This window comes from Grus americana, chromosome 3 (genome assembly GCF_028858705.1).
Source record: "Grus americana isolate bGruAme1 chromosome 3, bGruAme1.mat, whole genome shotgun sequence".
NCBI classification, from domain to species: Eukaryota; Metazoa; Chordata; class Aves; order Gruiformes; family Gruidae; genus Grus; species Grus americana.
In genome coordinates this window covers 44,400,795-44,427,070 of record NC_072854.1, presented here as the reverse complement: position 1 = coordinate 44,427,070, position 26,276 = coordinate 44,400,795, and the positions used below count along the sequence as shown (strand labels likewise).

Below are 26,276 nucleotides of genomic sequence, written 5' to 3'. Positions count from 1 at the left end.
TTGAAGCATAGATACCCATAATTTTCACTGCAGGCAAAATGTATATCCATCTTCATGTGTCTTAGCACGGTATCCAGAATTTGCTAAAGAAATGTTAAAAATAAATAAATATGTGTATTTGTAACCATAGGTCTTTCCCCCATCATGGCATTTACTACACCTCCACTTGGATATTCATTGGCTAGTATTGGAAATTCTTCATGTACTAGGTGAAAAAATGATGAGTAAGTATGCAGGGTTTTTTCCTTGAACTTATTTTTGTACATATGACTTACCTAGATTTCTCATCTTAATTTTTCCACAATCATTTACTACTTTTGGTAGTTGTTAAGCATAGCTATATTTAATTGGGTAAACTCAAATGTGGTGAAAGCAGGTTCTTTGTGAACCTTCATGTAGCTCAACTTAAATAGTATTAGTAATTTGTCCTATCAAAACTTGACCAAGATTATGAAGTTTGTTCTCAACCAATGCTTACAATGTATTAAATATTTAGTAACAATATACTTTTTGACATTGCAAATAAAAATGCATTTGCAGAGATCCAGAATACATAACAGTGAACAGCAATTTGATGAAAACCAGGTAGGGAAAGTGTCCAAGGATGGACTAGAACAAAGAATCTCAGAACAGATAATTCACATTGTTAACCATATGCGACACTAAGAAAATATTGACAAAGGAAGAAGCCTCAGTCAGAGGAGCTTGTAAAAGTACAGCAAGAAAAGGGCAAGGCAATAGCTTTTTAATATTTATTTATTTATTTAAAAGGGCAAAAAGTAGATTGGTAAGAGTAAGCTGTTCATAGAAGCTAAATAAACAAAGGTCATAGAATGCAATTGAAGAACCCAACTTCAAAGTAGTTAATTTTGATGAAGAATTGTTAAAATACAGAAGAGAACTTTATTTGCTGTGTGAGAATTATGTCTATTGTTCATGTCTATGCTAGCAAAATAAATCACAAAAAATGTATTTTCTTCTATAATAATTGTGTCACTACAACCATTCCGCCCCCCCATTATTATAAATTATCAATGTAAGTGCCATATAGGAATTGCAACAGTTGGACTAATGTTGAGGTCTAGAAAGCACTATATGTTTACCCCAGGTAACTGGTACTGAATCTGTACTCTTGGATTAGCTTTCACCTGCTCCGAGTGCTGTCACAACGTAGCCTTGCTCGGATTAATGTGTCTTCACTGTTTCTGCATGTCTGCATTACTGGATAATGTGTGGGTTGGCTGTTTGTTCTATAATTCTAAGTTTCTTTTATTTTCCATTGTGGGATAACCTGTTTACCTTTTTTGGGGCCTTCTGGAGAAAGGATGGGAAAACTGTTGGAGGCAATTTATTGTCCAGAACTCAATAAGTTGTTGTGGTTTTTTTCTAGATAAAGTTCTGAGTAATAATGCAGTAATACATTTTCATAAGAGAAAGCTTGTGCTTTTTAACAGCAAAATTTACTAGGCAAGACAGTAGTATCTCTGCATATCTTATCTTGTCTGGTATTCTTATGTGCCTTGTAGAATTTCTCAGATTCTTGTCTTGTTCTGGAAAGTATGCTGAGTAAAAACTTCACACTGCTGCGACCAGTGGCAGAATAGTGGGTTCAGGGCTTCACCCTGCATTTCCAAGAATAAAATACAGCCTCATTCTACATATCTTCTGTTCCACTGATGACAAGGGAGTTGTACTGTGGAAAAGCTTGTGGGATAAGATCTTACAGGCTCTTAACTTTACCATTTTATCTGTGTTAAGGTCTACAAATGCTCAAGTTGGAATATGATCATGCCAGCTTTTTACATCAACACATCCAAAGGAAAGTGTTAGACCTCTCCAGAATTGTTTGTCATCAACTTGCATATCTGCAAAACATGTCATGATTTCAGAACATGCGCACTGGCATGTGACAAAGAGGAACTTGCAGATGAATAAATCTTTATTCCACTGCAAAAACTGTGCCAATAAAAGGCTGTAAAGTGCCAAACAATTTTACTGTCAACCAGAATAATACCAGATTTCAGTGTAATAATGAAGGGACTAGCTTGAACTTAGAAGGATGAACTTTCCCAAATGAATTTGTAAATTAAGATTACATACAGCTCAACAAAACAATTCTAAAATATATAGAATAGAAAAACATTTTCCTGTCTGTCTTGTATTCCTACAGCCAACCCAGGACTAAATAGGTCTCATTTTCTTTTGTATTTTAGGACAAGTTGTATATGCTAACCATTTCATAAATCTAACAGGAGAGAATTTAACCAGTATCAGTTTATTTGAAACACACTGTGGAAATCTCATCTCTGATTTAATAAGTTTGTCCATCAACAAGTATATAAAGGTAACTTTTTTCTTTATGTAGGACACAGGCAGTTAGATGCTTGTATTGGGAACCATATGAATTAGGTATTGTACCAATGCATAGATGGCTTCTTACTGCTACATTTTAAATGTTATGTATGACTTTATATCTCCATGTTTTAAAGAGTGTTATTTGTTAGGAGCTCAAATTGTGTTATATTTATTCATGACCATCTGGCAGTTGAATGAGAGAGTAATATTGAAATGCACTGTGTACAGAGCAGAAGTGAGTGCCACACTTTCTAAGTTCAGTGTTCCAGGTTTAATGCCAAACATGGCACAGTCTAAAAGGTTTAGAGCTATAGATGCAAAAAAAAATATCTTTGCAAACTCTCTGAACAGGAACAAAAAGAGAATAACTGTAATCCTGGCAGTAAGCTAACTGGACACTTACAGAATGTCATATTACAATTTATTGTTGCACTGCTCCTATTTCTGTAACCTCATCTTTCTGTTACAGCACTTTTATGTTTGTCAAGGGAAAGCTTGTCCTTCTCTTTTCTTTTCTTTTTCTTTCCTTCTATAGATGCAGTGTTTTTCTCACTTGTTTTGAGCATTCCAAAGCTAGAAAGTCATAATGGTTCCATATAGCAACTAGTAAAAGAGCTGTGTAATCTTCTTTGTGTCATTGTGAAACCTGCTTTAGATGGGCATGTGTGATCCATGAATGCAGGACTGAACTCCGAGAATAAGTGTCAGTGACCACTGTATAATTTATGCTTTCCTACTACAAAGACATGAAAAATGGAGTCTCCTTTCTTTCATATTACTGCTCGGGGGGGGGAGGAATGGCTGTAATAGCATTTGATAACTGTTCTTTTAAACTATCTTTCTGTAGAGAACTCTGTTACCTTTTAAAATCAGTTTTGATCTATTAAATTATCAGATAATACTGCAGCCTTCTCCCCCGTCAAAAGGCAAATAGATGAGAGTAATTTTTTTAAAGGAAGATTCAAATACTATTTGTTGCTTGATGGTAGGCTTTGAAATGTCAGATGATAAAATGACAGATTCATCCTCCTTCCACAGAGCCATGTTACAAAGGGAGAAGATTGTTTTGCCACCGCTTTTTCTTCAGCTCTCCCTAGGCTTGGGCCGCACAGCTTGAACTAGTTGTATTTGAGATTCATTTCTGAGGTGGAGCTTGCACTTGAGCTGGATAATGCCTCTTCAGCTGGTGCTTCCTCTAGTATGCATTCATTGCTATAATCCAGTAATGGAAATAATGTCCCTTAAAATTGTTTAAAACAACTGATACCCATAATAGATGACACTGTCAGCTCATCACTAAAACATGTCATTAAACTTCTGGCTGAGAATATTCACAAGCGCAGCTCTTAACATTTGCGGATGTCCTTGGAAGCAGGGAAATAAACTCTAATCCTCCAAACTCATATTTTCAGACCTGTTTCTTGGGCAGCTCTGGTACCAAGACGCTTGACTTGGAACATGTACTGAGCCCATTGTGCTTTGAGATACGTTTGGCAGAGAAATATATATCCTTGGATATCTTCTTTCTGTTTTCAGCAGCATATCTCTGGCACCAGAGCTCTGTTGTCCCAACAGTACCACAATTTGAGGTTATAACCATTCTTACCAAGATATTGAACTCAGGATGTTGCAAGAGGAAATCCATACTATCTCTGAAGAAGACAATGTCTCATTTATCTGTAGTCTAACCAATATCTGTATGGTGTCTTGCTTTGATACTACTAGCCAAACTCTGTCCTGGATGGATACTGCATATCTCCTGCAGAAGAGATCCTGCTATCTTGTAGAAGAGCACAGTAGTAGATGCAAATAGTAGATGAAGAAACCTAGTTGCTGCAACAACTGGTACTCCCATGTAAAAGGCCTGAAACTCTCACTTGTAAGATAGTTTGTGTACCTAATACTTCCATAAAATCTTCCAGTGTTATAATGCATCTCCAATAAGTAGACTGCTCCTTTCTGAGGAATGTTTTGCTCTTTGGTGATGAGTCATAACCAGACTATTTTTGAGTCGTTTCAATTTTGGGAAGTTAAATATGGAATTTTTCAATAGGCTTTAGTGGTCACACTGATATTTATTCTCAAGGTAATATTTACATAAGATTAATGCAGATTGTTGAGAGATTCCTATATCAAATCTTTAACTAAAAGCATGAGGAGATATAGGCACGTGGAAAAACTCTAAACAGCGTATGTGGAATGTTAATAGTAGAATTATTTTAAATATGTTATTCTTGACCTCATGATGTTATGAAATCAATTGTCAGGGTCCACTCTGGCAATTTTATAGGGTAAGCAGGGTTCTTTAGAGAGAGAAAAAACAAATTATGTGTCACAATTATAAATACATATCAATTTGTATTTATGATTAAGTGTTCAGTATTTAAACCTGATTTGGAGCTGTATGAAAAAAGTAGTTGTAAACATATTATTCTAAAGGTAGATGATAAATAAAAGGTCTGTATCCTTATAGAATATTATACAGATTTGAAACTATTGGTGATGTACTTAGTTCTTCTAATTTTGAGTGTGGTTTTTAGCCATTCACTCCCACTTCTGTAATGTCTCTTTCACACAGCTACTGCTATCACTGGCATTGCATGTTTTGATTTAATTTTTAATTTACACCATTAGGTGTCCAAATTCAGAAATGATTTTAAGTACCGATGTGATTTGAGAGTAGTTCTGCATGAATGGGTCACGAAGAGCTTGAGGATATAAAAATCCAGGATTCATCTCATCAGATCTAGGTGTAGAGGAGTTAGTTGGCTAAACTATTCACCCCAGGTTCTTTTTATTGTCAGGGAAGGATAGCAACAGTTTTTTCTCCTGCAGTGTTAGATGAATTAGTCTCTCTAGATGCCCATTTCCCTCTATTTGGTTTAGAGGGGTATAGGTTGATTATTCAAACTTGTACGACTCACTGTTTAGGGATAAATTGAGTATGAGCTCTTTGTCTTGTCTCTTTTCTTTCTGCATTTCTGCCACTGTGTCTTTGCTGAAGGTAAAATGTTCTGAATTATGCTATCTAAGCAAAGCTTTTCTCGCTGTTTTTACCACCTCTGAATATAGTTCAGTGGATTCATAGGTCCTAAGACAGAGTAGGTAAAGTTTTGTCTATACTATGATTATTTCACATGCAGTGCTGGTAGGTCTTAAAAACATTAAAGCGTACAGAGAATTTTTATGTATTTAGCACTTCCTTTTGCTGTTTTGCTTATTTTGTTTCACAATTCAGGGAATGTAAAACTGAAAGATGAATCACAAGAAGACTACTTTGCATTTGAAATGCATCAGTCTGAGTGAATTTTGTTAAATATGGAATAGTAATCAAATAACGTACATGACTTGAAATATGCTGTTTTCTGCATATTAAAAGAATGCCTTGCAGTAAATTTACCGAAAAGCAGATTTTGTGAAATGTTGTGGGAACATTAACATCATCATGCCAACAAAAACACATTCTTCTAGCATTATGCCTAGTCATTAAGGATTTTTTTAGTTAAAAATAACAACAATAATAGCTATTAAATCATTTGAAATCTTTTTCTTATCTTCTCAAGAACATCAGGAAAACCTAATCAATCATTTTCTCTTTTCCCTACTGTCAGGCAATGAATCAGTATTTATTGCAATTCCTTTTCATTTAGGCCTCAGAAACCCATTTTCATTTGATTAAATAATGTTTGAAAGTGGCTCAGAGGAAACTAAGAAAGAGCATAACCTGTAACTTATGTAGAATTAGGAAACAGCCTTTGTTGTATGAGATATGTATTTTTGGATGTTAATGAAATAATGCACTTTCCAATATGTAATTGTAGCTATATTATTTACCTGCAAAAAACCCCAAACAACCAAAACCAGAGGAAATACTGGTACATAAAATGCAATTTCAAGAATAACACTTCTTTGAATAATTGTATTGTATGTTCTCTTTCAGGTAAGACCTTCCGAGGCTCTTACTAGTCACCATTATCCTTGTACCTGCGTTAAGGAATTATGGATTCTACTTATTCAGCTGCTGGACCACAGAAATAAAGGGTCTCATACAGAGGTAAAGGAAGAATACTGTTACATATGCATGCATATTACATCTGTAATACGGTAGCCAAATGTTCCCAGATTGCCACAAATGCACTAGTTCACATATCTGATTTTAGACCTGAACTTCATATTTGCTTTAGGAGGACTACATGCTAACTATGACACTTTAGGCCTCAATCTTGAATGTTCATCAAGTCCTGACTCTAGGTTTGCAGTGTACTGTTTAGTTATGACCTAGGGCACTAATAAGGAGTGCTCCTTGTGCTAAGGAAAGCAAAGCAAAGGAACAAACTGTGAAAACTGTATGGTAGAACAAAAGAAAAGAACCCCTTTTTACCCATTTTAAAAAAATGTTGTTGTTATTTGCAATTTATGTCTTATGTCATGCAATGGTTCATCTCCAGGCATTAGAAATACTGGTACAGTCAGACCAATGATCTAGCCCATGTTTCTGTCTGTGTTACCCATACCGTAGCCTATACAAGAACAACCTGATTTATGTTCTTGAATCTTGTAGCTGCTGACTTCTTTTGATGTCCCCTTTATACTTTATTGGAAAGGCCAGTCGCTACCTGTACCAATATGACTTTATATGCCTCTTCAGGTTTTGGTTTTTTGTTTTGTTTTTCTTTTTTTTTACTGGTATCTCCTACCTTCTGCCTTTTCTAGGCTGAAGAGTCTTACTGTATTCAGTCATCCATTTTACAGGTGCCATTCTCTACCTGTAGTCATCTTTGTCACCCTTCTTTGAGCCTTTTTCCATACTACTACATCCTGTTTCGAATGGCAGAGTACCAGGATTGCATGCAGTATTCAAAGTATGGGTTAGGTCACCATATGATTTTATACATTGCATAATGGTGTTTTCTATTTTGTTCTTTTCCTTTGCTAATATTTTCTAGTGTTTTGATTTTTCTTTAACTGCTGGTTAGGATTGAGCTGATATTTCTCTGAATAAATACTAAGAAGTGTCAAAATCCTTTGAAAGTTTTCTGAAATAATCTTTATAAAACCCAAAGCTGCCATCTGTGGAATAAGTACTGTTGACTTAGTACAGAATGAAGTACTTCACTGTTGTGGTTTAGCCAACAGCTGAGTACCATGCAGCCACTTGCTCACTCCTTTCCCCTGGTGGGATGGGGAGGAGAATCAGAAGACAAAGGTAAAAGTCGTGGGTTGGGATAAGGACAGTTTACTGGGACAGCAAAGAGAGAGGGAAATAACAACAACACTACTTAGAATAGAATATACAAAGCGGGTGATACACGATGCAATTTGCTTACTACCTGTAACTTGATGCCCAGCCCATCCTTGAAGTGGCAACCCCTCCTCCCCACCCAACCCCCCCTTTATGTACTAAGTATGATGTCATGTGGTATGGAATATCCCTTTGGCTAGTTTGGGTCAGCTGTCCTGGCTGTGTCCCCTCCAGCTTCTTGTGAAAGGTAACGCTATCCCAGCTGAAAACCAGGACGTTCACAGTAGAGTGACTAACTGATAGTTGTTAATGACAACAGATGTACACAAGTGACACTTCGTTAGTGTTAAGTGTTGCACTAGCACTTTGGAGCGTAAGTTAGGATCAGGACCCAGCTAAGGTAGGTGAAATACAGGTGCAGAGAAGTCCCAGGGAGTTTCTGTATAATTAGGAAAGATAGGCATAGGCTGTAATAAGTAGTAATATTGTGGTATAGACAGGGATCTGAGCCAAAAAGAATTAATCAGTTTGTCAGTGCTAGAACAGACTTGGAACAAAGCAGGGAATTTGAACTTCAGCTTGCTGTATTTCAGACTGACTCTCTACCATCTACTACTATCTTCCTCTTGGTTAGGTTACTAATGAAAAGTTTTTCAAAAATCTGTTATAAAATGTCTTCATTAAAGAAACTTAATCTCTCTCATGTGAGTGTTGGTGCACCATCCTATGTGTACGTCGTCATTCCATCAACTCGTAATTTTGCTTGTGAAGTATGACACCATGTTCTTCCTTGTGACCAAAGCTTGTCCTTTCACATTGCTTTCTACTGGCATTTGAGAGAGGACATTGTAAAGTAGCTCCAGTTTTCTCTGGTAATACTGAACACTGGTTTTTGTTATTTTCTTGAAATGACTGTCATCATGCTTGTTCTCTGTAAAAGCAAATTAACCAATAGGACAGTATTGTACAGAAAATTGTTAACATAGGATTTGTTATTCAACACAGTTCAAATTTACTTTTGTATTTTCTACAGTGTTTCTGGAGCTTGGTGAACAAAACTCTAAAGAATATCTTTGAAAGGCCAAGTAGTTCTGAAAAGGTATCTGGTTTTGAAACAATTCAGTGTAAAGACCCATTGAGTTTTACCTGGTGGATTATTACTCATCTGGCATCACTCTACCAGTTTGATCGTAATGGAAATCTAGATGAAAAGGTGGGTGTGCTTTTTTAAGTACCTAAAAGTCATAATTTATTTAGGTCTATAACTTTACTTGGTTATTTTTGTTGAAAGAAAACAATTCATGTTGTAATACAGGAATTTTCACACTCCTTTAAAAAAGGTCCTTTAAGGTTGATGGTGTTAATGTGTGCTTTCTACAAGTCAGTAAACATTCCAGGAGCTCCTGATGTGTTCGTGTTATACACCAGATATTCAGTAGATAACTGCATTAAGGAAACTTGAAATATCCCAACTGGTTAGAGGCACATATACTTAATGATGTAGCATATGTTTTAAGACTGTCTGCCAGCAGCATAAATGCTTCACTGGGTTTGTTGTTTTAGGAACTGAATGCATTAGATTGTACCGTATGAAGTATAAACCTCAAACATTGACTGTGTAGTTGTTAATGCCACTCTTTTTTAAAAGTGGTAGCTCTGCAGTGGATAAATTCCAGTCTGTCTAATTGCACTCCCTTTGCATCACAGCAATGTCACGATAAGGTGTGTATATATTTGTGTATACAGCATCTGTATCAGCTTAACTTGCTGTGTTTGTGTGCTACCAATAGACACTGTCTAATAACTGTTGAATTCAAGCTTCAGTTGAGGGAAGTTCTGGCAGTAAGTTGCAAGACAGTTGCTTCTAGAAGATGGCTTTAGATTCTCCTATTGGCTAGAGCAGGCTAGTCCCAGATTAATCAGGTTCTTGTCTGTGAATCTAATTGTGAGGGACCTGACGTGACCACAAGTTCTGTAAGGGGCCTCAATGAGGCCTTGCACATGCCATTCCTACACCTGTAAGATGTATGTAGGGCCACACGTGGTACTGATGCATCAAATTCCTTCATGGACCTCACCGCAGTTTTCTGCAGTTCTGGGGTCATGTTAACCCTGACCTTTCAGTCCCTTACTCTGAGATTCATCCTGCCTAGTTTTAAGTTTCTAATCATTACTTGGGAAGGAAATAGGCACTTGCTGAGGCAATTCATCCATTTTGAGAAGTATGAAAGCTTCCAGTTTTTCTTAATTGACTATAGAGGGAGCTGACTAGAAGCCAAAGAGATAACTGAAGACCCAGAAATCTAGTTTTTTGTGGGGTGGGTGGTTTTGGTTGGTGGTTTGTTTTTTGTTTTTTTTTTTTTTGGTCTGATAGTGTTTTTGGCACTGGGTAGAATCAGGTTATGTCATCTGTCTTTCTGTTCTCTTATCTTTTGCCTCATTGTAGTTGTGTGTGTTTGGGGTTTTTTTGGTTTTGTTTTTTCCCACGTTTCAGCTGAATTGCTTATATTCCATAGTTTGCCAAGCATCATCTATATATATCAGGCTTCTTGCACAAATTGTGCTTAATTACCCTTTCTTGTGAAGTGTCTTTTATTATTTGTAATTTAATAGTGTGTATTAAAAGTGGAAAGATCATACTCTTTCTGTTAAAATCTTTACCATGATTTCCCATCCCGACTTAGGGCAAAAGGTTAAAAACCTTGAGACATGTTTGTGAACTGCAGATCTGTAAAAAGAGAAAAGTCTGATTATATCAGTTGATCGATTTGTTTTGATAACTTAAAATCCCTCCTCCCTTCGTCTTTAGATCTTTAAAAGCATTAGTATCTAAAGAGAGAAGGAATGAAACATGTTGAAATGTTGAACTTCGGTGAATGTTTTTAATCCTAAGTAAAATTAGACTTTCTAGTACAAGTAAGAATTACTTTCATTGATTTTTATCTTGCAAATTCCGTGATTTGTCAGAAAACTAAAAGATAGAGAAGGTGCGGTAACTCAGTGCTTGAATACTTAGTTGAAAAATTCATGACTATTTCTGGTCACTAGAAAACTTGAGGAATGTGGAATGCTTCTGCTGCTTGTGGGTTGACAGATCCTTTAGGATCCCGTGGCAGGATGCTCATTATCACGTGGTTCAGTCTTTTCTAATAATACCTTGGCAAAACAAAGCAACTTTTTACAGTATATGAATGTGTAAGATTGCAGGCCACATCTGATTGTTACACTGAAGGTTGTCTCAAGCTTCCCTTGCTTTTGTGCCGTTACTACGGCAGTGGGAGAGGACCACAGTATATAGTATATTTCAGAGGGACGTTGGGAAGATAGAATTACTATACTCCTTGCTTATTAGAGGAACTTAGATGGAGAGAAAAGGTTATTCCCAGGTCGAATACAGAAACTAGTGCGAAGCAGACATTTATCCTGGGTTTCTTATATTTTATGCCCTAATCAAAATGCAGTGATACTGTTTACTTTGATCATTGGATTTTTTCCCTGTCTCTCATACTATGTATTTAGCCTCGTGAGAGATTATTTTTTTGCCCCAGGCACTATATTATTTAAATAAGCCAAACATGTAGAATGGAAAAAAGGATTCCTGATGCTCTTATTTTAAAGTAGGAATCTGAAACGCAGTGACAGGAAGTGACTTGCCCAAGATTAAATAATATTTTTTCCTTAGAGCCCACCTGGGACAAGAGAATTTCCAAGGTTCTATTTGTAAATCATGAGACCATCCTGTGCATGCACCTCTTAATGTTTCCAGTAGTCTTTATGTTCAAACTGTTAGCTGTACTTCACATTTTTCTGAGTGTGGCTGTGAGTTTGTCCGGGCATCCCTGTTCTCTTAAGTGCCATGAGTGCTTACAAAACATCTATCAGTAATACCAGTGCCTTTTCATACACCACAAGAATGTATTCTGTCATAGATAGTTGATAGTAACCATTTCTTTAGGTATTTCTGTCCCCCTCCTCCCCCAAATTACAGTCTCAAACATTCTTTGAACATTATAAGATAAAATAGTCTGTGATATAAATTTGTGAAGTCAGTGGAATTACATCAAGGCTCAATATAGTCCTGTTTTGTTGGTTAAACATCTGATATGATAGCTTCATGACACATGCTTTCTTTTAATTAACTGTGATCAGAGGTGGGAGGGTGATGTGTCATAATGATGGTTATTCATGTGCTCTGTAGCAAAAATTGCCTCTAAGCCTATGTCATCTGTGGAAGATTTTCAATTTTTTAATGTGGTCTGCATGGCCTTGAGGTTATTATGAAAGCTTTTAAAATTCTAAATAGGTTTCAGACTTGCTTCTTTTTATTTTTTCCCCTTTAGCTCATATAACATAATTCCAAATATGCAATGATTCATATATATCGAATATATATTTCATACATATGAAACCTTTTTTTTTAAACTAGAAAATTTTGGCCAGGTTTTAGACTCTTATGAGGGATGTACAGTACATGTCTTTTTCCATAACCCCACATTCAGGTCCCACTTCACTCTTCTGAAAAGCAGAATTTGTACATTTAAAAACCAAATGGGACCTGATGAGAAAATTTGCTACTTCTGAACATTGCAGGGGTCAATTTCAATATACTGTGGGCTAGGGAAATAGAGCCAGAATTACTTGGGGCTAAGAATGCATGCCTTTGAATAATCTGAAATGACTACGTGGCAAGATATGCAAACATGGACTTCCAGCTGAGAAGCCTAGCGTGGCTCTTCCAGGTAGTCAGCTGTTAGTCTTTCCAAAAGTTTCTCCCTGAGAACCCAGAGGGTCTCAGATCAGGTTTTTGGATTTAGCAGTCCTTTTATGCTCTGTAAGGTCTTCAAGTTCTGTTGATTTTTAGGACTCTTTAGGGGTGGAGGGAGGATGTTGTAAGCCAGCAGGTTTGGAGTAAGATGTAGATTGTACATGTCCTCTGACAAGGATGGATTGTAAACAGTTGCCATACCATATTGCCAGTGTAGCAGGGAATCCTGTTAGGATGTAAATTTAGTAGGATTTGAATGAAACAAGTCTGTTAAAAGATGGAGACAATTGAGGCTAAAAAAAAAAAAAAGAGTGCAGCAGGTGGTTGGTGTCATTCTTTCCTGAGTCTGGGCTGAACCTGGGTGCGCTCTTGTAATCAGTTCCAGTTGGTCTCAGGAGTTTGCTCTAGGTTAGTCCAGGATCTTGTAAGGTGATCGGCATACTACAGCTGAGCTGGAACTTTGGCCATAAACACCTTTTGTATAAATCATGTGTCCTTGGACTAGGAGAGTGCTAAAAGCATGTTCTGAGCAGGCTGATCCAGACATTCAGAGGTCTTGTAGCCATTTAGCATGACTCTCTTAATATCTACTCATCTCTGATAAATCTGGCTTTTGAGCAGTTGGTTAGCTTTACTTGGAGTCTGCAGTAGGACCATGCCAATATGTAGGTATTCATATAACATCAACCTCTAAAATACAACAGTCAAAATAAACATCTGATGTAAATACTAGCCAAAACTGCCTGGGAATGCTCATTATGCGCTTCCTGGATTTTACTCATTATTGAAGTGTTGCCTTTACTCCTGGGCTGCTTGTTGATGCAGTGGCCTTTGCTTATGACAGGATGCTGGCGCTGGTTTCATGATACAAGGGCTTTGGCATCAAGAACAGCTTAAGAAGTCCTGTTTACCACCCTAGGCATGATATGCCTCTGCTGTTTTCACACAATTATTTGTGTCTCTAGTCTATGACTGAGGTCAGGCCCTCTTCCCTTTTTCATTCTTTCTTTCTCTCCTAAAGCTCCAGATCAGTTCACTCATCTGGTTCACTCTGTGTCCCACAAACAGAAGTGCTGGAACAACTGAGCAGTGGCATGCTACAGCTGTGAGGGCAGCTGGCAGGATGAGAAGGAAGCAGTCGGAACTCCTTAATTGATACTGCTCAAGTTCCTGAATTGTGAAATTGCAGCTTTAGTGTAACTTTTGCAGATCTGTCCTTTCATTCTTATGTGTTCCATAAACAGTCTACAGACTGTGACTTACTACCATTGGCAATCTTTCAGAATTCTCTTTTTCTTGTCTAAAAATGTAAAGCCACCAAGTAGTCAAATTGTGTTACATAAGTATTAGTACATCTTTTTAAAGAGTTCATCTTAAATTCTCTTAATACTCTCTGGAGTTCTGTGTGGAATTGTCACGAAGTCAGAGCATTAAGTAGTGTAGTCAATAGCAGAGGAGGATGGAGCATGATGGTGTTGCTGCTGGAAAGCAGTTACATTTTACTTACCAAAGCATAAGATGCTCTTTATTGTAAGCTCTATACATACATATAAAGGACAGATATCTGCAGAATAATTCACAATGCTTAACAGTTGTGATAGTGGAGGAAATGAGTAAGGCAGGACAATGATGAAAGTACTATGTTCACACATCTAGTTGTTTACACAAGCTATATATGTATATAGCTAGTTAAGTGTTAGAGATGATTTTTGGATGTCCTAGAATTTTAAATATGTTGGCTTGGTTGCCTTTTATTTTTTTTTCCTTGGGAAATAGCCTTAGTTGCAAAACCTTCCACCCTTTTCTTTCCCATTTTGTCTAAATATATTTTTTTTCTCTTCCTTTTTAATATACTGTGCCATGAAGCTCTTCTACTTCACTAGCATGGTCTAGTTGATTCAAATGGATAGTCATCTGTCTTCCCAAGCTGAAGAATATGAATTATGGGCCATATTTGACCTACTCTGTATTTTTTTGCTAGCTGTATAGGCCATTACTACCTGGCCAACTCCTTACCAAATTGGCCAAAACAATCCTTAATGTTTGTCCTGGGAAAAATGAGTTAGAAGTGGGTTTGTTTTTGTTTTTGGGTTTTTTTTTTTCATTAAAAAGGAAAAAAACAAGAAAAGGTGAGATGGTACCCTTTATTCCTTTTTACCCCTTCTTTTTTACAGACTGTTAAAGAAAGAAACTGAGACATACTGCTTGTACTAATCAAAAATGCCTGAATGTTTTCCCCCTTGACTAAAAGTGAAGGTTGAGCTTGCAAATGAGTCATTTAAACTCGTTTAAATTACGTACTTTTATTTTCAGCTCTTTATTTGTTTCTGAGGCCTAATTTTTAGGACAGATATCACATTCATAAAACAAAAAAAACTGTTTTAAGTGATGACTACAGTATGCTGTCATGAAAATAAATATTTCTGGAAATCTCTTGCCTGCTTATTTTCATGTTATTACATAATGATTCCTGTGAGGAATACAAATACTATTTCATGTTGATAATCATTATTTTTCAGAAACAGAAGGAATCCAATTGGAAATTTGTGGAAGAGCTACTTAAAAAATCCACTGATGCTCAAGTAAGTGTGTAAAGGAAGAAATAATGAACAAGGAAAGTGTCAGAGATGCTTTCAGGGAAAGACAGTGCATGAAACAAAGTCCAACTAACAAGTGTATTTTTGGAATTCTAGTGTTTTTATCACAGGTAAATGAACATCCTTGACGTAGCTGAACTATGGCAGTATACAGTTCCCTCCTTGTTAGCAGTTACACTTGCTTTAAAGTGGTTGTGCTTGATGCTAAATTGTCAGATAAAGGAAAAAGATAATTATCCTGGAAGGGTAGGTATATGGCTACTCAGACAAGATGTATTCAGAATAAGAACTGGATGCTTAGAAAATGTAAACCAGATACTGAATGTAAGGATATCAAGTTGAGGAGACATGATGAGGGAGATAGTCAGTTGCATTGAAAATTCAGCTATATCCTCATCACAGCGGGAAGGTGACTTGCCTTGCTGAGCAATTTGTCTTACAGGCTTGAATCAAACTCTTACTGATAAGGTTCTAGTTTCTGAGCACTCATTTCATACCTTATCATTTTTCTTTCTGCAGAACTGTTAATGCAATGCTTCATGGCCCAGAGGTCAGAATTGACCTCCTTTTAAAATGCTTTTAAATATGCTGTTCATCATGTTTTTAAATATGTTACGTTGCAGCTCTCTAAATTTGTTCTGAAGTTGCATGGTACAAATTGGAAATGCTGTATCAGCAATACCTGCAAAATAATTTCTTTAATTTGTGTACGCTTAAGACAAGAATAAACGTGTTTATTTTTTTATTTGGTCTCAGATGAAATAAAAAGTTCTGTTGTTGAAAGCAGAAGAGGAATCAGTTCTTTTTTTTTCTTATTACTGCCTTGCTCACGCAGTAGCAACAGCTGTGGTTGAAGCTGGAGTACGGAACAATGGTTGTTATAAGTAGTTTTTACAAAAAGATGTTTTGTAGTTAGGATAGTTAAAACAGTAGATAGGGTTAAAAGTTGAAAAATCATGCTATACGTAAACTAACATTTGTTTATGTAGTCCTACAGCTTAAAAGGTTAACTCTTTGAATGATTTCACAGTATGTAACTGAATACACACATGGTGCATATACATTAAAACTACAGGGATGACATCACTTATTGTATGCTTACCATTCTGTGAGACAAACTGGAGAGATTTAGATGAGATAAGAGGCATAAAAACTGCGAGTAGTTTATTAGCCACCTTCCTGTGTTGCATCTTTTGTATGTCAGCAACCTGAGAAACAGTAAGAGGACACCTGTAGTTATGTTTTTCTTCAAAATATTCCTCTCTTCTTATGAATTTTTTTTTAATAAAGATTACTCTGAACTTGAATCTACATAAAATATACAGCTTTTTGATGCTTCTGTTAAATAAGTATTGAATTGTAGACACTTCAGAAAGGCAGCTAGGTGTTCAAGTTCATAAGACTGAAATGAGTCAATTGTGACACAGCAATGTGAGGCAAATACCTGCTTTAATTCCAAAGGCAACCACTGTTGGAATTAAAACAAGCCCTCATTTGCCAAGGATATGTTTGCAACTGTTAGCAACCATCTAAGGAGCCATCTAGTTTATTTCCTTTTTTTTTTATTTGTTCATTATTTTTTCTTGCATTATAGAGTTAGCTGCTTGTAGGAAATGCTCCTTGGAGAGCATTAGTCACTATTTGTGCATGCACAAGTGTGTGTAGGTATTTCCTCTAGGAAGATTTTTACCAGTAGACATGTCCACTCCTCTGTTGATCCGTCAGCTTCATGTGGCCACTCTTACCTTTTATCTTATCCTTTTGTATCTCTGAAGTATCTGCTGAGTGAGTGTTTTTGAGACCAGAAAATGTAGGAATGAGAAGCACAATGAGATATCAAGAAGTCAATAATGAAATGAAACATGGAGAAGCAGGAAAAAGCAAAATGGAGAACAGTGCTCTTTGAATGAACAACAGGACAGTATTGATGTTACTGCCCACTAACACTTGTCTTGAGTTTGGTCATAAATCCTACCATCCTTTTCAGCGTATACCCTGTTATCAATACTAGAGATGCATAGTAATAGCCATGCAAAACAAGTTAGAAGAAATGATAGTGCCAAATCACTCATTTGCAGGAGAGGACAGGAATTGGTGGTTAGAAACTTCATTTTTAAGTATATGGGAGCTTAAAAACTAATCATGTTTAGTACGTAGTATGTCCATCAACCTCATAATCCACTTGTGTTTGCTGCCTAACTTCAAAAGCTTGTAGACCATACGTGTGCAGAAGGAGAATGGGAATATACAAAGGATGGAGGGGAAATGGAGATGAAATCAAGTATGCATGGTTTTATATGTTCAAAAGCATCTGGAAAAGGTGCAATTTGTAATGTAAACTGATAATCTTTCTCCTACCAGTAACTGTTAATTTCTCTTCATGTGAGCTTCAATTTCTATGTTGTGAAAAGACGATTTAATAGGCAGTGTTGCGGACATGGATTTTGAGGGGAAGGGAGCAACATGAAAGTACAGAAAAGAATGGTGACCTTTGATGAATCAGCAGAAGCTGGAGTTAGCTTTAACATCCTTAGGACAGCTAAGTATTGGCATGCAAAAATGACTAACTAGTATTAAACCTGCAGCACTTTGGTAATTTCAGTAAAACTGTTGAATTTAGTTATCCCCAGCACAGGGAGGGCAGCAGAAAGCCTGAGCCGCTTTCATCCAGCATATACCTGATTCTGGGGGTGATAAAGACTTCCTGAGGAAGATGTCCCATGTCCAGGTGAAGGTGCTGCATTGCCCTGTCCCCAGGTAGAAACTCCTTCTTTAGAAGGTTATAGTCAGCCTGCTTCTGAGCAAGGAAGAGATGTGAAGGTGCTGTTTAGGTTAGGAGACCAGTGGAGATGGAGAAAAATACTGAATTTGTGAGTTGTAAATAAAGATAGGAGCAATAATGGATACCTGGGCAAGCGTAGAGTGCTGCTTCCTTGGATATGTCCTTTCAGCTTCAGACAGTTGACAAACTGGCGAGTTTCTCAGCCAGCAGCTGCTCTCTTTTTTATAATTCTTGATGGATACAGTTGAACACAATTGCTCATGTGAAAGGTCTCCCATCTGTATCACAAAAAAGGACATTTATGGGTAAACTAGTTACATGAGGTATTCCTTACTTCTGTTGTAATCTGGATTTCTGTTACTGGGCTAATTACAAAAGTAGAGCTGGTTTACAATTCTATTTGTACTACTAAATGAAAATTGCTGTACTAGGAATATTAAAATAGCTGTATTTGTATACTAGGCAACATCAAACTGACTAAATCAATGCATTTTCAGTATATGATGAATTTGTGTTTACAAAGTTTTATTGTAACTGAGAATCAAAAGCTTTTTTGTTCATAAGAACTAACAGCAGTCTGTCTTATTAGCCTTCTCTCATTTTAAAAAATAAATGCTTCATATTGTTTCACATCTGCATCAATTTTGTTATACCTTCATTATGTTTTTTGTTTAATTCTATTCTGAAAGAGATACAGAAGTATTTGTTGGAGTTCTAGGAAACCAATTTTGTTACTACAGTAGGAGGTCATAAGAGAAAAATGTTGTGTTTAGATAGTACTATCATTTTGATAGTATCTGGTGTTCCTCCCTTCTGTGATAAATTAAAAACTGACTACCTCAAGAGTTCTGATAGTATTTCCAGCAGTGCAAAAGACCATTTTAAGCAAAAGAGCAATGAGAGAATCTATTAATCCCAGGGATACTTGAAGTCTGGAGAACTCTTTCATATTAAATTTGAGATAAAGCCTTCAGTACTATCTTGGTTTTGGAAATGGTTCTAAAACTATTGTTGGACACATAAATAATGGTTGAAATTGAAGCTGCTCACAATACTATGCTTATTGTTGAATGAATTTAACTGAAACAGTCATTATTTGTTGAACTAGATCCTAAACATAATCCTGTGCACAAATTATAGCTTTAAGACTAAGCATTCTCTTTCTAAAGGGTGTGTGTTTTGGTTTGGGTTTATTTTTTATTTTGGTTTGGGGTTTTGGGGGGGTTTTTACATCTTTTGTAACTGGGTAGATCTCTTGAGAGAAATAGATATGTTCAGCTGCAGATTTTTGTTTTATATCAAGACTCTTGCTTTTATTCATAAAAAAAAAATAGCAGCAGTTGAAAATGACTGCAGTTCTGTCCCTTGTTTTTTGTATAAGATTGTTATTTTGGGAAGACTACTGATTTAATAGTTACCATTATGTCATATATAAAAACAATACTTGAGGATCACCTTTTTTTTGTAGGTATTTTTATTATATTTGAATTATTATTCTGTACATCTCTTAATATCTCTTGAGGAGTTTATTTTCTATTTCAATGGTTTTTGTATGTTATAAATAACATCTTGGATATATCACTTTCTGTGACAACTGAAAATGCCTTTTCAATTTTTAAGTTGTTTTAGAAATACATCACTTCAGAAGCCATATGTCCTACATTAATTCTTCATGAGAAGAGAAGGCAGACATGGGTAGAAGTTATTGTAGATGATAGGTGTAATTGTTTACAGTGTTCTTACAAAGTCTAGCAAATAATGTTTTCCACATGAATGTATAGCCAAGTAGAGATAAGTTAATGAGTTACAACTCCTTTGTGTAGCACTGAACAGGAAAAAAAGCAGCCATAAGTAAGCCATAAGAAATAGCATTGTGGGTGTGAGCAGAAGTCCTGCTCTTCTAGTAACAGGTACTTGATGAAATACTATTTTGAAAGAACAACCAACTAACAAACAAAAAAAACCCCGTAAAACCCAACACAACCTAATGCTATCTTTTTCTAGCACCTGGCATCAGTGATTTTTTTATTTATTTATTTAAGCATTTTCTGAGCTGGGTGAGCTCGGGACATAATTCAGGATCTAGCACTGTAATTGGAACCGAAAGGGATAACTTCCCAATATTTATCTGAGGCATGGTTTGCTTTCATTCCCCCTCTTGGGGCTATGATTTTGAGTCATAAAACTTGTCCTGTATCTCTCTTATTTTTTCTTACCCTTTTTATTTCTCTTTAGCTTATTTTATGCAGTTAGAAATTCCAGGCCTGTATAGTGTTTAGATATATTTGAAAGCTAGAAGTAAGTCAGAGGTTTCTCTTGTCACAGAACAAGTTTGATTCCATACCAGAGATGCGTTAGACTTACATGTGTAAAAGTCTTCCTGTAAGACAACTACACACAAGCTTGTCCACTAAACCACTTTTATAGTCAGTGGAGACGACAAAGTCTGTCCAGGGCTTATAATCTGTTCTTATCACTGCTTGTATTAGCAAATGCATTTACTCAATATTATATAATTAAAAAATAATTTTTATGTTAGTAAATTATTCTTAATAGTCTGGTAGTATTGGGATTACACATAGACAGGGTGATGCTCCCCTCCTACAATAAACTTTTTAATCCTTTTTCAAGGCTGGTGTGTTAGAGGAACACTTACGAATGCATCTTCAGTGCTGTTTGACTTTGTGTAGTGTCTGGGAGTTGAACCTATCTATTGTCACCATACTCTGGGATTATTACAGCAAGAACCTGGTAAGTAGATAAATATAAAAAATGTAAAATTGCACATGGACAGTCCTCCATTTTTACCAATTAATCTTGATTCTCCTCTAGCCAAGTTTGATTGCTATACTTTTTTAAAACTTACTAGTCAATGGAAGTATCCTTAAATTTGCTATATTTATTTAAGAAATCATACTTAATATATGTTCTTTTCCATTACATTATGTCACAACAGAATGAATTAAAATATATTTTTACTCTTATTTTCATCAAGGCTACTGATTTTAAGATCTTGTAAAATAACTTTGAACATACTTACAATGCATTTTTATTTCTTTGAGTTGTGGTAGGAACGTGTCATTTTGTTACTGTGAAGGACTGCATCTTATTGCCTTTGAAATAGTAGCATTTATTATACTTATCTTTTCTGTTTTCATTTATTGTTTTAGAACAGTTGCTTTACTGTTCCCTGGCTTGGTCTGAAGGGTCTGGCAAATATTAGTAAAACTTCTTTGTCAATGCTTGAGTTGGTGAAGAGTTGCTGTTGTGAACAGCAGATCCCCGACTTGTACAAGTCCAGCAACAGTTACTTCATTTTTCTCAGCATCTTGGCACGGATGATGAAAGAAGAGGCAGAGAACAGTGGCGTGCAGCCTTGGAAACAAATTAAAGGACGGTATGGCCATGATTTAGTTTGTCTCCTGTTGGAAGAGGTCTAGTGAGTCAGACTGCATGGTCCTTCCAGCCACATACCAAAGCAAGGGGGGTACTGTGCTCAGGAGAAAGTAAAGGGGATGAGGGATCCAGGGTGATTCATAATTCGAAGAAGGCAGTTGTTCCCTGAAGTTTCTGTTGCCAGCTGAGGCTGTGACAGGGTCCAAGAGCTGGGTCCAAGAATCACCGTGGCATCCATAGCTTCTGATGATTTACTTCATCCCACAGGCCAGGAATTTGGTATACTGGCAGCCTGTGCAGTGGTACAAACCTATTGCCAGACAGGTAATGTAATTAAAGCACAGAAATTCTGTTTGAGCTGTATGTAAGCCATGTGTTGTCCAAGCACATGCAGACTGGGTCTTGCTAGGCCTGTGATTTCATTTATAGTTCTATTTTCTTTTCCATGGTTTCCAAAATTTCTCACAATATTTTTTTTTTTCTGAGGGTTTTAATTTTTCATTTAATTTTGAAACATACTGATTAAGAGATGTGGCCAATCATGATATTAAAAACCCCATAAAATATATATGCTCTAAATCAAATCCTGATGAATACTTACTGAATCCTTAAAACTTTTATTATAGTAATGAGATTGTACTGATCATTAAAGGTGCTAACTTTCTAAAAATTTTTTTTATTGGATATAGAAGACTTAGAATTAATTTTGCTTTGGGTGGGTGTTTTGATTTTTATAAAAAATATTTCATTAAGTATTAATAAAATATTTTTCTATGCAAGTAATAAATAAATAAAAAATGCACATGTGTGTGCACATCTTAAAAAGCTACGTGGTATGTTTCTTCCAAGAAAGAAGGGTTATCTTGGCTATCAGGGAAAATTTGTCTAATGTCTGTGTACACTTCATGAGTTTTTCCAGTCAGTAAAGTTCAAGTTTAAAATCACTACAGCTACATAGAAACAAATATGTTGTTGGATGCTGAATCAGTGTCTTGCTTTAGTTAGTAATTTTAATTAGCCAGCTCTGTTTTTGCTGAAAACAAATTATACTTACATTTTTGTGCTCTTATAGCTTGTTACTTTCCCTAATTTAAGAGGGGGAATAATAATACACAACACACACTGTGTCAGTCTGCTCAACCAGTATTCATCATTTCTACCTTGAATAAATCAATTACACAAGTAGCAAAATTTAACAGCCTACAGCGATGATTTTTGGGATGAATTCTGTTTTCAGCAGCTAACCAAGCATTAATTGATGCATGAAGAACGTAAATGCCTGTCAGTAGTAATTTACTACTAAACAACATTAATTGGATTTGCTGTAATTTTTGGTGGCTAGATTTGATAACCTCAGCACCATTTCCAACTATTTTTCCAGGGGACACAATAGGAAAACAGCATTTATGGATGTTTAACTACTGTGTGTGAACTTACCTTTAATTAAGCTGAAGGATATACCCAAGGTTTTAAACAAACAAATCAAAGTTAAGCAAGTCATTTTCATCTTATTTCTCTCTTGTAAGAATGGTGGCATTTATTTAAAAGACCAGATCTGAGCAGAGGTCACAGAAAAGCCACCTATGTAAAAGCTTTCTGCTTTTTGTCAATCCCTTTAAAGTTGCAAAGTAGCAGTGCTTCTCACAGTCAGCCACGTAAAACTTGAGCACTATCGTATAAGCAATACAGCTTTAAGTTTCTTAACATCTTCCTGCTGGAGAGAGGTTTCTCTGCCAAACGTCTCAGTTTCCCTCTTTTCTCCCAAACTCATAGTCCGCAGTCCGTGCAGTAGGTGTGCAATACAGGTCAGTACAGACTTTGGCAAAGCACTGTGGAGAAGAAGAGCTTTCCATGAGAAATCTTCCTTTCCCTTTTCCCCAAGGAGGGTTATGTAGGTACGGCTTTGATTGCAGCAGCTGTGGGAGTACAACATAAGAACAGAAATCAGTAGCTAAAGGAAGGACGGTCCCTGGTTGTTTCTTGGAATTTTTTTTTTGTGCCACCTGGAAATAATGGAGTTTTAGGAAAGAAGTTGTACAGAAATTGTTTGCTGTTGCTGAGAGACGCCACTTCACAACAAATCACTTCCTTTCCTAACAGGCCTCCTGGGCTAAGTTTGATGTGAAGGCATGGTATGGAGGACAATCATCACAGGCAAAGTAGAGACAGCCTGCTCATAACATTGTGCTCAACTTTGTGATAGAGATTGGATAAGGGGGAAGGGTTAGGTGGTACCTGGGGTTGAAAACTCTTAATGCGTACCTTGCATTAGGAGCGGAAAATTAAATAGCATGTTTGTTCCAGTAGCCAAAAGAGTAGAAGAGGGCAGGGAAAAGAGGATACTTTAAAATAACTGTAAACTAAAAGCATGAAAATACAATTTTAGTGTATCAAGCAGATAGAAAATTGCGTACTTTAAGAAACTTTCCTGGTTTTTTTTTTTAATGTAGAATTTATTCCAAGTTCCATCGGAGAAGAATGCAGGAGCTGACAGAAGTGGGGCTGCAGAACTTCTTTAATCTGTTCCTCATGCTAGCAATTGTTGCGGAGACAGAAGACATAGTGAGTCGAGTGTTGGATCTTCTGGATTTACTGACTCCGTCCTCCATCACTGTGTCTCAGAGAGCTCTCATCTGGAGAGGTCATTTTGCTTTCCTTTTGATTTATGTTGAGAAGAGCATGGACATTAGTGTCCTAGCGGAGAAACTCTCAAATGCTTTCCGTGAGAAGGCAAAGGAGTTTTTAGTAACCAAAAATGATTATACACAGAAACAAAATCTCTGGACTCTACTTTCAACCTATATTGATGGTGTCCAAGAAGTGTTTGAGACCAGCTGCTACTTGAGCCTTTCTGAGGAAAAGTTGCTAAATGATGGTTTTACTATGCTGCTGCCTGCTTGTCGAGGAGCTGAGCTGAGTATGGTCCTAAATTTTCTTCAGGTTGTTCTAGCCAGACTTCGGTAAGTTGTTTAGTTAAATTGTGTATTTTGACTGGCATGTTGTTTTTGTGTTTAGGGTTAAACTGTAGTTCATATTAATTTCTTACTGAAATAGAGTAAAAGGAAAGAGAAATCTCTAGAGGACTGTGAATGATATGTTAAATTTGAAAATGCACTGATACCTCACTGCATTCAGAATCTTAGAAATGTTTCCTTACTATTTCAAGACATTAGGTTTGACATTCCTGATATTTTGTTACGAATTAGTGGCTCTGTAGAAAGTCATCCAGTTGCTACTATTTCAAACAATACTATCTTTCTTTTGGCACAGGAAATCTCAAAATTATTATCTGTTCTAAATTACTTAAGTTGGGGGGTTTTGGTGTTGTGTGGGGTTTTTTTGGTTTGTTTTTTTTCCTTCTTCAGTGAATCTCTTCTATTTTTCAGACTATTTTTTTCTCTTTCACCAAGGTTGCAATCAAATACAACAGTTATGGGGATTTAAATACTTGTCTGGGGTTCGACAGGAAGGAAGGAAATCATATTTTACCACTTTCAAGCAGTTTTTCTTTGATGTGCTAGTTCAGTTTCCAACATTCACAGTGCTTTTCAATAAAGAGATTTTTGTCTACTGATGCCTTTCAGAGGGAGTCCTCCAGTTTGAAGCCCAAACTCTTTTTTTTTTTTTTTTTAATAAGATATTAAGAGGCAGCTATTGATCTGGCATTACTTCAAATGTGCAAGACTGAAATATGTGGAAAGAGCTGTGGAAGAGTGCATAGTAGGAATAGTGAGGCCCATATGCAAGCTCTCTCTTTAACTAGGTTCTTTGTTATTGTCTAGTAGTTTGACTGCAGCTGTCAATAGCTTATACATGCAAAGACAACTGTTTTTCAGGCAGTCTTTTGAAAAAAGATGAAGCACGAAACTAAGTTTAGTTGATTTATTATTTATTATTTCAGTTCAACTGAATGTATTTACTGGAATAAATTGGAGACTTCAAAAATACTTTGACATTTTCTCCATTAGCTAATACACAGCATTTGTTGTGTTGTTTTTAAAGATGAAATAGGGAGAAATTTGGGACTGATGAAAAAGTTGCCTATTTCATAACTTGGCATTATTTCGAAGCTTTCCAGAGCAGGGGCTTATGTCCTCAGTCATCTTGTAACACAAAGAGGAGGGCACAGAAGTTCCTTACAGACTTCTTGGGTCGTCACAGACAAGGTACAGGACAGTATTTGTACCTTTTCTTACAAAAAGCAGGTCCGGTGAAATATTTTAATTGCCAACATGCTCAAATACTAATTGGTATGAGAGAGCTTATTAGAGCCTTGTTTTGAACAGTTCTTTACTTCAGCTTCTGTATTTATGCATTTGGTTACTGTCAGCTGCCTATTTATACCATTGACATAGAAGCTTAATTCCTTAACGTTCATAAAAGGCTTTGATCTTCAGGTGGTATGGAACAGGAAGATGTTACTGGTTCTCGCTGAAAAGAGTCCTCTGTTGCCATACAAGTAAAACAACACTGAAAACAGTTTCTTCGTTGAGAAGATTTGGATGACTTTGTGCCAACCAGTTGTTTAACTATTATTGGCTGAACCAGACTGATTAGGCCTGGTCTGTCTGCAAACTTGGAGAAGGATGAAATGGTTCAAATGCCATTCTCTCTCCTGTTTTTAAAATCCAGGCAGATATAAGATAGTAGGCCTTTCATAAATGTAATTTTTCTGTACACTGCACTCTAATTTTTTAACTGTATGACAGGGAATTTTCAGGTAGGAAGGAAGGGAGATCACTGATTAAAGAAAGAAGTGGCTCCCTCTAGGCTGTTAGGAAATAATAACTTCATGTGCCACTTTCTGCTAACCCCAGATGATGGCTCACAGGAGCATTCTTTATTGCTGATTAAGTAGCATTATGAAAATACTTGGTTACGTTAACTAAATGCCTCAGTATTTAAAGCTTAAAATGTCAAATAGTTTTAACAGTCTCCTTTAACATATCTTGTTGGATTGCTAGAATCGCATTGCAGGTTTCCCAGTTGCTTTTATTTGAGGGTACTGTAAAAAAAGGCAATCTTTCATTTGCAGAGTGAGGTGTAGCCAAAAGCTCTTCTTTAATTATAGCTATTCATGCTGCTACGGTTAAGGGTCTGTCAGCATTTCCATTATAAACCTTTCTTTTCAAGGGTTTG

The 26,276-nt window shown here is 36.4% G+C and overlaps 1 protein-coding gene across 1 annotated transcript in view; it reads left to right on the top strand.

Moving 5' to 3' along the window:
• The window catches only part of MMS22L (MMS22 like, DNA repair protein), a 97,349-nt gene that overhangs the window by 11,481 nt on the left and 59,592 nt on the right, over positions 1-26,276 (top strand). The window contains exons 7-14 of the mRNA XM_054821514.1: positions 131-224; positions 2,214-2,344; positions 6,296-6,409; positions 8,631-8,810; positions 14,882-14,944; positions 20,373-20,492; positions 20,912-21,138; positions 23,588-24,097. Of these exons, the coding sequence (XP_054677489.1) occupies positions 131-224; positions 2,214-2,344; positions 6,296-6,409; positions 8,631-8,810; positions 14,882-14,944; positions 20,373-20,492; positions 20,912-21,138; positions 23,588-24,097 (1,439 nt within the window). The remainder of the gene's footprint in view (positions 1-130; positions 225-2,213; positions 2,345-6,295; positions 6,410-8,630; positions 8,811-14,881; positions 14,945-20,372; positions 20,493-20,911; positions 21,139-23,587; positions 24,098-26,276) is intronic.